Source organism: Leuciscus leuciscus (assembly GCF_965113295.1).
Source record: "Leuciscus leuciscus genome assembly, chromosome: 1".
Lineage (NCBI taxonomy): Eukaryota > Metazoa > Chordata > Actinopteri > Cypriniformes > Leuciscidae > Leuciscus > Leuciscus leuciscus.
The window spans coordinates 22,283,713-22,298,515 of record NC_138725.1 but is presented as its reverse complement, the minus strand read 5'-3'; the positions used below and the strand labels follow the sequence as shown (position 1 = coordinate 22,298,515).

General features: G+C 39.3%; 3 protein-coding genes across 4 annotated transcripts in view; 1 reads left to right on the top strand and 2 right to left on the bottom strand.

The window, feature by feature from the left end:
* Positions 1-14,803, top strand: part of LOC309502391 (uncharacterized protein) — a 71,347-nt gene that overhangs the window by 1,799 nt on the left and 54,745 nt on the right. The gene's annotated exons all lie outside the window — the stretch shown is intronic.
* Positions 1-14,803, bottom strand: part of LOC309499641 (uncharacterized protein) — a 55,591-nt gene that overhangs the window by 3,832 nt on the left and 36,956 nt on the right. Inside the window, exon 1 of one of the 2 annotated variants that reach the window (XM_082171004.1) lies at positions 394-483. The exons of the other annotated variant lie outside the window; for it this stretch is intronic. Coding sequence (XP_082027130.1) covers positions 394-451 — 58 coding nt within the window. The 5' untranslated portion in view covers positions 452-483. Of the gene's footprint in view, positions 1-393; positions 484-14,803 lie in introns of those variants that run through there. 2 annotated transcript variants of the gene reach the window in all.
* LOC309498402 (uncharacterized protein) overlaps positions 8,045-14,803 on the bottom strand; it is a 201,848-nt gene continuing 195,089 nt past the window's right edge. The window contains exon 5 of the mRNA XM_082169118.1: positions 8,045-8,609. Coding sequence (XP_082025244.1) covers positions 8,513-8,609 — 97 coding nt within the window. The 3' untranslated portion in view covers positions 8,045-8,512. The remainder of the gene's footprint in view (positions 8,610-14,803) is intronic.

The window sequence follows — 14,803 nt, the reverse complement described above, 5'->3', positions numbered from 1 at the left end:
ATGTAAGAAGAATCTCTATAACTATGAATAACTTGTATGATATTTGACAAATACAACTTTATCAGTAACTTGGTATTCCTAAAAAAATATGTAATTTTGTAAACTATGTTGAAAATGACTAAAATTCATGTAACTTTGTTGCAAAATGGGAACCAGATATAAAATAATTGTAATATAAAAGTTAAAATAGTATTTAGCTTGATCTGATGTTGACAATCAATATAAAAATGTCTCAAACCTCCCTTTACTGACCATTTGTAAAAAAAAAAAAAAAAAAAGAACATTCTGTACCATTTCATAGTTTACCTGTTTGTCTAAATGTGATGAAGTGCTTGAATGTTTCTAACATGAATGTTCTTCAGGATCATGAAAGAATGAAGAATAAACACCAACCTCTTTGTTCTTCAGGATCTTCAGTGTGTTTCATTCTGCAGGGTTCTGGATCACTCATGTTCTCACTGTCCTCTTTAATAAACTCAGTCTTTGCAGGAATTTACAGCATTTATTGCTGAACTTCTGTGGGAGGAGCTTCACTGATGATGTAATTGGTGTAGGAGGAGCTGATCTGCCCAAAATCAAAAACATATCAATTAGCCTACTGACTTTATTATAATAAATGACACTTCTATGTAACATAAATAGCACTTCTAGAATATTATGATCATTTGCAGAATGCCTTTTTATAAATTGATTATATGTCCTTGAAACTTTCCATGAATGAGGTACATTTATCTTCCAATTATAATTTTTTAAAACATTATAGGCACAAATCCCATGTTTCTTTAGCAAACACTTTTAAATATACTTGATTTGATAAATGACTCAATTATCTAACATGATATTACAATTAAAATATACAATACTGCCATATGTTGACACCAACTTTGAGATTTATATTTATTTGACAAAAAACGTTTGAATTAGTAATGGCCGTTCACACTAGACTTTTCCTTCACTGACTTCTATGTGAAAGTGGGACACCAGAAACACAAGCTCAAATGAATAACCCTGTGAGAAATAACACAAGCGTTTTGCATTCAAGTGGAGTGGGTTGTTTATTTTATTATTATTTCTTATATGTTGGACTTATGTTTGTATGTATGCATTTATGTCTGTCTATCTATTCATCCTACAGTAACTGATGCCAATCAATTCATTATTTGTATGGCTAATCCTAACATTATTCTGCTTCTTCATTAAAAGACAGGTATCTAGAATTAAAGAAAATTATATAAATAATTTAAATTCTTCCAAATATAAAAATAATGGTAAAAACAGTTAAAATCATAAAAACAGAAATAAAGGTACAGTATAGTCAACAAATCCCCTCAGTCTGTTGACACCAATGAAATGAGCTTTAAGTGTCAATTTACAGGAGATCTGAAGACATCAGCATAATAAATGAGGTGAAAACAGGAACTATTGTCATGAAACAAAGAGTGTTTTCAGCAGATCTGTTAATATTGATGAGCCTCAGACTATCAACACTCATTCAACAAGCCATTCAGGATCATCAGCAGATCATCTCACTTTATTCTGAGTGTTTGCTGTTAGAAACACATTATTTGAGTCAGATAGATGACAAAAGCCTGTAAAACTGCTCTATTGAAAGATTATACTGTTATTTCTCACACTATGACATGGATAAAACATCACTATGACACGTATCTTCTTAATTACAGCAACATAATATGTCCAAATTAATCTAAATATAGCTAGTTTGATCTTATGATAACTACATTAATTGCTATATAGTAGTTAGATCATTAAAAAAAATGTATATGCGCAGAAATAGAAAATTATCATAAAACTTTGTTTTGTTCCAAATATTCCAAGAGTAAAACGCTTTTCATATATATTAGTATTAATTTAATGCCTCACGTGGCTCAATGTAAAGCATTTAGCAGTCTCTGTTCCAGTATGACCCTTGATTTTTGATTAATTTGATTTTCACTTGATTTATTTGAGATCGATTCCCATCAATTCCCCTCACTGATCTCAAACTTTGACTTTTGACTTGAAGAAACAATCACACAAACGAACACACAATCGCTCAGGTCTGAATGAACTCCACATATTCTCCTCATGCTCGCTGCTGCTGCACTAAATGTTTATTTCAGAAGGAAGACGCCAGAAAAGACGCACAAGTATCGCTGTGATCGATGCAAACAATACAGAAATGAGCCTGTCGCTTAATCAAACTGTATAAAGTGTGTGTGATGGTTTTGTAAATGTGAGAAATACCGTGAACTGATCTCCTCACCTCAGACAAGTTAGACAGTTGAGTAAAGTTTGGCAGTAAATTCACAGATTCGAACTTCCCGGGTCAATAACTTGTGAGCTAAATGTTGTTACTGCACAAATAACACCTCTTTTTATTCGTAGTAATGTAGACAAGCAGCTACGACCTAATTTTCCTCCAAACGAGCTTTCCCTCGCAGTGGACAAAATACATTGATCTCTATGCGCAGGCGGCAGCGAGACAGATCCGAAGGGACCGTCTGCAAAGTGCAAAACCCGAAAAGCGTTACGAAAACAGTCAGTAACTTTACTTCACTGTCATCAAATTCAGTTCACACATCACTGCTGTCCTGATGGTTATACTACAACACTTGTTTTTGGAAAATATATTTTAAATCTACCAGAAACGTACATTATCTGTCCTTGAATTGTTACAGTGAATAAAAAAGTATTTCTTCCAAAAAATTCTAAAACTGGCTCATAGTTGATTTCTGTGAGTTGTTCTGTAAAGGAATATGTCATTCATTATAGGTTCTCAAATATGTTTTTCTTTATTAAAAACACTTTTGAAAATTACAAAACCTGTCCATGTCCTTGTCTTCAACCAAATTGGAGCTACGTCTTTCATAGTTTTGTTATGCTAAAAAATGATATTTAGGGAAAAAAAAACTCCATCAATAACAAGTTTAAGCTGTTATCATTCACATCAACGGATCAAAAACATGAAATTATATATAAATTCTAAAAATAAATTCTATTTTACAACTGTTCCTATGTTTTGGTCAGTCGTGTCACATTTACATAAAACTCTACAAAAAATGTGTGAAATACGCTTTAAAGGGTATCACTCAGAGGAAATTCCTTGCTTGCATGTTAACAGTTTTTATGCTAGCATGCTAGCAGGCTGAGTAGGCTAATGGCAGTGTAAAATGGCCAACCGTCAGGCCCTGTCACATTCCTGTGCGACACGGCCATACAAATTAATGTTATTGTTCTTTTTTATTAATTTTATTGCATATATTATGTATTTAACGCATGCAATAGTAAAATGATGTCCTTGGCTGAATTTTGCCATAGTCTAATATTACATTAACATTAAAATTATAATAATAATTAAAAAAAGAAATGCCAATCAAAACTTAAATAAAGAACACAAAACATAACTTGTTCTGCATCATCAAAATCCATAAAGTCAGTCCTGTCACAGTACCGTCAGTCCTGTCACGCCATGGTCAGTCCTGTCACACAGGAAATTATGACAAAAGTTTACTATTTGAGGAAATATTAATTAATGAATCTCTTTAACTGTGTAGATGAAGGTGGGGGTACTATGTTTTTATAAAAATCTCCTATGTGGTTATTTTCAGTTGACCGAAAAGTTACTTATATTTCTTAAAGGAATTATAAAACCATGTTAGATACAATCAGGGACATGTGATCAATAAGAAAATGCTATTTGTATCAAAGAAATTCATAAGGAAACCGTTCTAACATATACAAATTTGTCTGTGACAGGGCCTGACATTTTAGGGGTGAAATGCATATAAAAATGTATTTGATTTAATCATAAAAACATGCTGAGATGGCATGATATGTATTTCTCATAAATTAACATGTCCTCCATATGACTCAACATTCAGATTTAAGAAAAATATATTTTTTCCCCCAAGATTTTTTATAAGTGGAAATGTACGTTTCTGGTAGAATGGCCCATACAATTGTAAATGTAGGCTATAATTTTTATGACAAATATTCAATAACTTCACTGTAATTCACTGTATTGTTGCCAAATTCAGTTCACACATCACTGCTGTCCTGATGGTTATACTACAACACTTATTTTGGGAAAAATATATATTTTAAATTGTATATACAATTGTAAATGTAGAATTTTTATGATTTTTATGAAAAAAAATCAATAAATTGTAATTTACTGTATTCTTGCCAAATTCAGTTCACACATCACTGCTGTCCTGATGGTTATATTACAACACTTATTTGGGGAAAAATTTTAATTTTAATTAGTATATACAATTGTAAATTTATTATTTTTATGAAAAATATTCAATAACTTCACTGTAATTTACTGTATTGTTGCCAAATTCAGTTCACACATCACTGCTGTCCTGGTGGTTATACTACAACACTTATTTTGGGAAAAATATATATTTAAAATTGTATATACAATTGTAAATGTAGAATTTTTATGAAAAATATTCAATAACGTAACTGTAATTCACTGTATTGTTGCCAAATTCAGTTCACACATCACTGCTGTCCTGATGGGCCTATAGCTCTCACTGCTTCATGGTCGGCGCCTGAGGACCCTGCACACAACTGGCTGGATGGATGTTTCCTCCAAAGGGACCGCATTTCGCCATCTTCAAGACCCGCGCCCTTTCTTCCTGAGCTTCACGAAGAAGTCGCAAAATCTTGGAACGCCCCCTTCTCAGCCAGAATGTGTACCTCTGTCTCAGCAGCATTCTCCGTGGTGGACGGTGCTAAAGACAGAGGATACCATTCCCTTCCTCCCGTGGAAGAAGCTGTAGCGGCCCATCTTTGCCCTCCCTCCGCTGGACGGCGTGCCAAGATAGCGCTACCATCTAAAGCCTGCCGCACGACCTCAGCCATGCACAGTTGCGCTTACACCGCCGCTGAACAGGCTGCTTCTGCGCTGCACTCAATGGCCACCCTGCAGATCTTCCAGGCCGAACTTCTCCGTAAACTGGATGAGGAAGGACCGGGAGCTATCAGCGTGCCGGACTTAAGGAGCGCCACGGACCTAGCTCTTCGCGCCACTAAGTCCGCTGCACAGGCCATAAGGCGGAGCATGGCCTCTCTCACCGTAGCGGAGAGACACTTATGGTTCAGTTCCTTGACGCCATCACCTCTTCTGCCGGCCTCTTTGGATCGTCTGTCAAGGATTTCGCGGACAGATTCGCTGAGGTGCAGAAAATGTCACAGGCAATGAAACACTTCCTGCCTAAGCGCTCCAGCTTCACAGCAGGCCGTTCAAAACAGCCGTCTGCTCGAAGCTCCCAGCCGCAGCCGCAGCCCGCCGACGCTTCTCAGCATCGACAGGCCCGGGACCCGAGACCACGCTCTCGGTCTGCTGGCCGCTGCCCCCCTCCGCGTGGGCCCCCGGCCTAAGATTGAGATAAAGCCAGAGGTCTCAAAGTCTTCCTAGCCCGCCTAGGAAAACGACGGTGTTCAAGTCCTGCTGCGGCCAGACTTCCACCAAAACTACTCGCTCGTTCAGTTCCAGAAAATGCGACTGTTCCAGTGTATTTTGCAGAAAACAAGCCGGTACCACAGCCCGTTTGCCTGCACTCAAACACCGTTTTTACGGCGACCCAGGTACGGCGACCCAGGTAAATCCCATAAAGAGTGTATTTTCTGGTATTCCGGCCACGGCCGATGGTGTTATGAGTGTAGAAAAAATGCCCACGGCCCAGTGCTCATTCCTACACACAAGTACAGCCCGCCACACAGGGCTCGCTCGCATAAACGCAACTCATGTCAATCGTGCATTAAATGTAGTGAATGTGCCCACAACCCAGTGCCCACAAACACTACACACTGCATGTCTCACAGTTTCTGTAAAAACGAAACCAACACACATACAGTCAGCTCAAGCCGACGGTGTTTTCAGTGTAGTAGATGTGCCCGCTGTCCCGCGCCCACATTTACTCACAGACATGACAAGCCCCACGGGGCTCCCCCCGCTGCCATAGGAGAGTCGAGCGCGGGCAGGCTGCCCGCTGTGATCAGTGTGCCCCCCGCCTCGAACGCTGCAAGCACGGCGTCAATGTTACAGCATACCGAAGCTCTCCGGTCGCCACCATGTCGCGGCCAGAGCCCAGATCTCATTCAACCCCTAGCTATTCATGCAAGTGCATGGGCAAAGCTCACCGGGGTATCAGAATGGGTGCTGGACATTATAAAAAGAGGCTATTTGCTACAGTTCGCTCGAAGTCCCCGCCGTTACGCGGCACGAATCGAAACTACGGTAGAAAAGGAAGTAGCACATCTACTTAGAACCGAAATAGCGAAACTGTTGAGCAAAGGGGCCATAGAGCCTTTATCTCAAGCTTAGAGCGAAGGGGGCCTATACAGCAGATATTTTCTGGTACCGAAAAAAGACGGGGGTCTCAGACCCATTCTAGATCTAAGACAGCTGAACAAAATGCTTTTGAAACGCCGGTTCAGAATGCTCACAACCAGGAAAATTCTACGCAAATTCGCCAAGGGGACTGGTTTATGTAAATAGATCTGAAGGACGCATATTTCCAAATACAAATAGCGTCACATTCACAGGCGATTTTTGAGATTCGCCTTCGAGGGCCAGGCATATACACAGTCCTGCCGTTCGCGCTGTCCCTAGCACCCCGTACACTTACAATGTGCATGGACGCGGCGCTTGCACCCCTGAAGCTTCGGGGCATACGAGTTTTGAACTACTTGGATGATTGGCTGATTCTAGCTCGATCACATTCAGAGCTCATAGAACACAGGACCATATTACTCGAACATCTCGAGAATCTAGGTCTCAAAGTCAATTGGGCGAAGAGTTCACTGTCTCCCAGTCAGAGAATATCTTTTCTGGGCACAGAACTGGACTCGCTGTCTATGACAGCACAACTATCGCCACAGCGCTGACTGAGTATTCAGCGCATGACGAAATCATTCGCATGTAATCACCTTATTTTATACAAAAATTTCCGGTCCATTTTATTTCGCTTTGCAAATTCGCTTTTACAAATTCAGTGGTTCAAATTCGACAGAAACTTCTACATTGACATCCAGGAACTAGAGGAAAAGCAGTAGATTGCTGAGCATTCTCTCTATCTGCTGTTAGTCAACCTCACTAGCAGGAGGTGCATGCGCGTGTTGTTGACAAAGACCAGCAAAATTAGAACAAGCCATTTATTCAAAAAACTCCTTTACGGCAATGTGTATTTGTCATTATTATGACAACTATGTTAAATTCAGTGTCTTCACGGTTACTTTTCCTGTGTAGCCTACATGCATCTTTCTCTACTGTGAACGAGATTAATGTTATTGCCCGATGTGGATGTAGCCTACAGATCCAATGTAAAAAATTTTCTAAATAGTGCAATTCAACAGGCTTTTTTATTTAAAAAAAATATTTGACATTATTTTACTTCCATACACAGTCACGCAGAGAAAAGAAAATGGCTTCCTCCATACAGCAACTAATGCGGTGGGGCGGGACTTCGACATAAACTTCACGTAATTGGACAATAAAATGTCAATCATCTCACTGACATGCATTTCTTTTTGATTTTATAATTCCTTGCACTCTTTACTAATTTCTGGTTATTTTATTATTTTAACAACTCTTTAATCCTTTTTGTAATTATTTTTATTTTATTTTACAGAGTTACAACAGTCCCTGCATTCCAAATGGTATAAATGTTATATAGATTGAAAGTAGCCTAATGTTTTTTTATTGTGAGTAAAAATTTTATTAATGATTTAAATAATACTTAAGTGTTGTGAAGTGTTGTCAAAACTGATTTCTACTTGTCAGTCTAAAATGTCAGTTAATTACAATAACTAGCCGAAATATCTATTGCTAAAAATAGAAAAAAAGGCTTGGGACTTGACTTGGCCTTTAGGGACTTGTGAACATGTCTGCTGGATATCAAGGGTGAAACTGTTAATAATGTAGACAGACAGCAATCTCATTCAATGTCAGTCATGTGTGTGGTAAAATATCAATTAGGCATTTAATAGCTATATTGATAAAAATGTAAAATAACAATGAGTCATTTATAAAAAGAATAATAAGTTTAATCAATAATTTTTTGAAGCAAATACAAACACTAAGTAAAAGTGAATTAGACAGATCTCTCTCTTTACTGACTGATAAGACCCAAAGCATCTCAAGAGAAGAAGAGAAGAAAAGTGTCCAGTTTCAGAGGTACATGAGAGTATATCTTGCATTTGCTTGGAAGAGTAGAAGTGGGAGAGAAGCTGAGTGATACAAATTCATTTATAATACAAATCTGTTTCTCTCCTTTCATGCGTCTCTGACAGACTGAATCTCTTGTTGCAGTGTTGTAATATTACGAATGAATCTTCTCCTTTGTGTTAATCTTCAGGTGTTTCTTCAGGACTGAAGCTCAATGAAACTGTTTACCGCACTGATCACAGTTAAACTGTCTTTCTTCAGAATGAGAGTAGATGTGATTTCAGAGAGAAAGCCTGAGCCGCTTCTTCCCAGTGTGAACTCTCATGTGAATCTTCAGACTTGATTTACATGTGAAGCGTTTTTTACACTGAGGGCAGGAGACCGATTTTTTTGGCTTCTGTTTTTCCTTTCTTGTTCACGTCCATCAGGTCTAAAAGAAACAATAAATCAAGTGAGATTTCAAATGAGACAAAAGTGAAATGAAAAGTGAAGCTCAAAGTCAAGATCACTGATGAGTTCAATAGTAATTTTAATCCAATCATATCTGGTCAACAACTGCTGTGCACAATTATGATCTATTTTAATATCATGAAGATGATTTATGTTTTAAATCACTAGTTTGGTCATGAAACTCTAGATGGCGCATACCTGACATGTAATCTGTAAGCAATCACATCATTTCCAACACCTTTCTAACATTAAGAGAGGAAGAATCTGGAAGCTTCTCGTCTCTGTATTGTTGATAAGCACCAGAGCAAATACAAAAACATGAACTTCTGTTAGAAAACATGAAAATACTGTTTGACGTTTTATCTTCACCATAATAAGCAGTGTCAGAAAGAGAAAGTTGCACAGCGCTGCTATGTACATTGCTTTATTTCTACATGAGCGCCACCTACTGTCAGAGAGTGATTTTGCAGTGCTCTGAACAGACAAATCACGTCAAAATTGTTTTATCTCACACATTCATGTTGGGTTGAACATGAGTTAATAGAAACCAATTAAACAACAAAATGTCCGTTGCTCATCGTGGCTGTTAAGAATCTAATGAATGAATGAGGCATTTATATAGTGCTAATCAGAGGTGTAGTGGTAAAAAAAAAGAGGTGGGTAAACTACGGTATAAATTCTGGTGGACCTGGTAAGATGGGCCACTGCCTACTACAAGTGTGGTCATGCTTCATTTCAAATCTGAGGATGATATCTCTAAAATTATGCATTTTATGAAGCCTATTGTAAGACCATATCATGGGAGGCTTGAGAAGTTTTAGAAAAAGCTGATAAGATGTTTTCAGATATTTTATTGCCCTGTAAACACCCATTTACAGTCTTTGACTAATGTCTGTGAGGAGAAATGGCCCATTCATGTAAATCGCCGAACATTTAACACATTTGCAAGAGAGAGACTTAATCTTCATTATTCTTTTATCCTTGTTCTTTTGTTTGAATTCAGCCATCATAGCCTGTATTCCTGTATTCTTTGCTTAACCATCTAAATCTCTGTCATTTCACTAGTATAAAAGAGTAATCCATCTATTATCTTAAGTCTTGTTAGAAAACCAACAAAAAAATAACTGTTCTTGAAAATTCTTTAAAAAAAATACTGTATGGAATAGGATGCTCCTGCAGCAGGTGCATTAGCTCAACAGGTAGCCTCAAGCTACATGACACAATATCATTTATTAATATTACAATTTTACTTAAAGCTCACTTTAAAACACCATGGAGAATTTGTATCATATTCCGGTCGCGGTTTAAAATGGTTTCAAGTCATGGTTTCATTTTGAAAATGTGTTATATTTAGCATTTAATATGAAGCTAGGGGCTATCTTTACTAGCATGCATACTGTAAACATTCTTTGTTCCTATAAAATAACCTAAATCGAACAGAAATCACACACAATTCGTGTATCATTTGTTCAGTCATTTTTTTATTTAATATTTAAAGTAGAAAAATGAGAAAACAGTTCCTATTTAGTTTTTTATCTTAAAAAAAAAAAAAAAAAACCGAAAAACAAGAATTCAGCTTTATTTTTTCGGTTTTCGTTCTGAGGTACCAAAATTAATAAACAGCTTGAATATTCGATTTCTACACGTGGGCGGGAATGAAATGCCCCTTTCCTCTGATTTGTCAGCCGAAGATCAAACTGTCCCATCATCAGGGGCATGTTCAAGTTCAAAACGGTGTGCAACGTTTTGCTACGGTTTCCGGGTTGAACGTCATGTTTCCTGGAAACGGCGTTAAAAGTTTTTCAAAACAAAATTCCTGGTGAAAAATTAAAGTAGACTAGTGTGATAAACAGTGCCAATTTTCTTCAGATTTTATTAAATATTTCCAAAATTATTCAAAAATAATGTTTTTTTTACTTAAAAAATGAGATGCCTACTCTCAAATAAATGAGGCCTACGATTAATCAGATGCAAATAGAAATATAAAACCAGTCCTAACTGAAAGCGAACAAGTTGACAAAAAGATTGAATCCAATATTGGGTGAAAATATAGTATAATGAGAGATTTATAAGCTATTTTTTATAGTCCGGCCATTTTTGTCCGGGAACACCACAGGGGTAATTGGGTTGTGAACACCACACAAGGGTTAAAACAATTTTCAGTATAAAAATAAATAAAATAAGAAATAACGTACTCGGTTACTAACGTAACTTCAGTTCCCTGAGAGTAAGGAAAGAGTAGATATAGAGAGTACAAATTAGGGAAATAAATTCCCTTTATAAAGCTAAACAAATATTCTGAAAAGAGTGTTTTCCAACAGTGATGTAATGAACCATTTTAAGTTTGAAGGGAGTAAAGCCTCTGTTTAGACTAGAAATGTAATTTTGACAAAAGAAGAACTTTTATTTTAAATAAATCTTTATTTTAAAATCAGCCTACTTTTATCATATATTTATGCTTAACACTGAGAATTTGAATAATTGAAATGTGATGATCAGATGCAGATATCTAAATCAGAGAATATCATATTTATTTTTAACAGCAGATTCGGGGGACTCAAAATGCACCAGATTAATTAATTTATCTTTAAAATGTACAAAATTTTCTTACGGGGGGGCATGCCCCCGGACGCTCTGGACGGCTTCCAAACGCTCCTAAGAGCTCCGGGGGGAGGTCAACGGGGGATGGGATGGAGGGCCAGGCCCGTGGAGAGGCAGGGGACCTGGAGACAGGAGCAGGGCAAGAGACCATGGGGAAGCACGCGTCGTAGGCAACCAGGGTGGAACACACTTGACAGGAGACCAGGGTTGAGCACACTTAGATGGAGACAAGGGCGGAACAGACTCAGGACTGGACGTGACCAGTGGCATAGGAAGCACAGGACCAGATGGGACTAAAGGCATAGGAGGCTCAGGTGGAGATAGCACAGACAAGGTCCATGTCAGCGCCACCTTCATGGCCCTCGCAGGGTACCTACTGCGAGGCGCAGAGGCGGGGCCGGCAGAGTTACTAGTTACTTTTGGTTACTAGTCATCTAACGGTATTTAACATTTTGGAGAATCTGCTTGGGTGTAAGCCATCGGCACGGAAAAGCCTAGGACGCTCCCAAAACAGATTCCAATTATTTAAAAAATAGCAGTTTCTGCTCATTGCACCATGACATTAACCATTCATTTAGCGCGAATAGTCTACTAAACTTTTCATGACCTAGTCGGTACGTGGGAAGCGGTCCTGACACAATAATCGTTGTTTCGGGCGATGTGCTGCGTACCGTATCGATTAGATTCCTGAAGTCTTTCTTCAGAATCTCCGTCTGGCGCAGCCTGATGTCGTTCACTCCCGCGTGCAGGACCACAGTTCCGACGCGCTCGTCACCGTTCAGAATCTCGGGAACACGAGCAGCGATTTCAGAAACACGAGCACCAGGAAAGCAGTGACTGTGCACCTTACTTTTACCTAACGTAGTGTGTACGTGCCGAACGATGGAATCGCCGATGATCACAGCATCGCGTTCTGTTTCGTGTAGAGGGGAGAAGCGGTTTTGTGTGGATAACTCGAAAACCGGGAGGGGCGGAGAGAGTCTTGGTCTAGACCTGACTCGCGTCTTCCGCTGCGAAACCATCCAGGCTTCGTGGTGGCGTGTTGGAGCCGGAGTGAACGAGACCATGGCTGATCGCGACCTCGGCGCTCGGGACCGATGCTGAGTAACGCACGGAGTAGACGAGGTCGGAGTCAGCGGGTTAGTAACGTCAATCACTGATTTGTGTGCATCGGCGCGTGATTTTTCAAGAGCTAACCGCCGGTCTATCAGCTCAGCTTGTCTTACTAAAAGGTCGTGGATCTGTTTCTCAGTGAGTGTGGAGAAGACGCGTTCAGCCGTGATCCACGGACATAACCTATAAGAGTATCCAACGTTGGATCACTAATAGGCTTGAGACGCGTCTGCTCAACAGTTCGCGATGTAACTATGAAGTTTGAGCAGTAGTGCTTCTCAGTGAGGAAAAGTAGAAAATGTTGAGTTTAAAGAGAAAATCAAGAATTATAAATCAAATCGATAGAGCTCCAAAAGACAACAACGCGTTCAGACACGACGCATGCGCATTCGAATTCGAATTCGTGTCTCGTTCCGGAAGCGATGATGTGAACCGATAATCAGCTTGTAGTGAACCGCTTGCAGTGTAACATGACTTCGAAAAGTACACAAAGGAAAACCAAGGCTTAAATCAGAGAAGCTAACAAGCATAATCTAAAACAGGTGAAAGACATACAGCATAATCAGTCCAGGTAAAGCCATAAGAAGAAATGATAAATAGAGAAGGAGTGCCCCCCAGTGGCTCACGCGGGCACTCCAGCCGCTGATAGTCACAGTTTATTATTCCGTTTTTTAATTTTTTTTGGTGGTGGTGGTGGTAGTGGTGGGAGGTGGTGCTTTGACACAATTCGAACACTGTTTATATCTACACAGAAGAAAGCCCCGTCTAGTCTATTCCCCAGTATGGTTTGTGTCGAACCATTTTGTTGTTTGATGAAAAAAAAGATTAAATGTATTTACAATCAACGCGTTAAGAATCCAGAGGACTCTTATTCTGCAGTGCAGAACTGAGGAAGAACTGATGACGGGAAAGTTTGATCTTCGGCTGACAAATCAGAGGAAAGGGGCGTTTCAATCCCGCCCACGTGTAGAAATCGAATATTCAAGCTGTTTATTATTTTTTCTACCTCACAATGAAAAAAAAAAATCAAGCTGAATTCTTGTTTTTCGTTGTTGTTTTTTTGGAAAAAATGGAAAAAAAAATGGAAAAAGAAACCGTTTTCTCATTTTCTACTTTCAACATTAAATCAAAAAACGACTGAACGAATGATACACGGATTACACACAAACCAGATATACTTGAATCCTGCATTTATTAGCTTCTTGAATCAGATGAAGAGATTTCGTTTTGTTTTGTTTGTCTCGTAGCTCAGAATGAGGAAGTATACACAGATAGCGTCATTACAGAAGTACAGCCTTATGGTCACGTGGATCACGTGAGATGATTGACAGCTTTACAAACTAATGATATCGCACTGATGTCATAGCTGACACGAATCAGGAAGAGGAGATATTTTACAAACATGTCATAATTAATCATTATTTCTCCAAATGTGTGCACCATTGGACTAACAGCCCTGGAGGATCGTGGATATTGTATGTATACGAACACAAAAAAACCGGAGATGAGATGAATGGCTGCTGTATGATACCCCTTTTCCACCAACAAGAACCGGGTGCTGGTTCGGAGCTAGAGCTAGTGCCGGTTCGGAGTTGGTTCGACTGACGAACCGGTTTGCGTTTCCACCGGCCAGAGAGCCACAACAGAGCTATATCTTACGTCACTGCAAACGTATCATGTTGCCCAGCAACGCTAGTGCGGCAGCGCCAAACACAAACACACCAGACTTGTTCGAGATGCATCGGCTTCTCGCAGAACGATCAGCACATGAAATCAAAGCACTGCAAAAGCGATCAAAAAGCACAAGGAGTCGTGTGATCTCCAAACACTCCTGCAGCTCTGATCAGTCCACGCTGCTCCGATGCATCTCGAACAAGGCATCAACAATAATAGACGTTGCGTTACTATGGATGCTCATGGGTTTGCGAAAATAAATCGGCATCCAAACACGGCGAATCCAACGCGTTCGTGCAGCTCGCCGTAACTTACATAGACGGATATTATAATCGAGCTGCTATTAGCTCGACTAGCTGCTATTTAAAAATGGCGGTCACAAGTTTCTCTTCAGTCTTGTTGGCCACGGTAACCCCGCCCCCAGCCTCTGACGCAAGCGGTTCTTTCTTGGCTCCGTTCTAGACCCTGCGATGATTTGGTGCTACTTAAGAACCAGTTTTACTGGTTCGGAGCTGGTGCTTTGGCGGTGGAAAAACAAAGAACCGATTTGAAACTAGGCTCTGGCTCCGAACCAGCACCAGCTCTGCCTTGGTGGAAAAGGGGTATGAGTGATGATTTCTATTCAAAATAACAAACAATATTTTTATTATTATAAACTAATGTTTACCATACCCGCAAAACCGCGAACGGCTATAGCGATAACATTAACTAGCTGACTCGTAAAGGGAGGTTGAAGAGAGGTTTAAATGCCAGATAATGCAAATAATTACATCCAGTTATTTATCT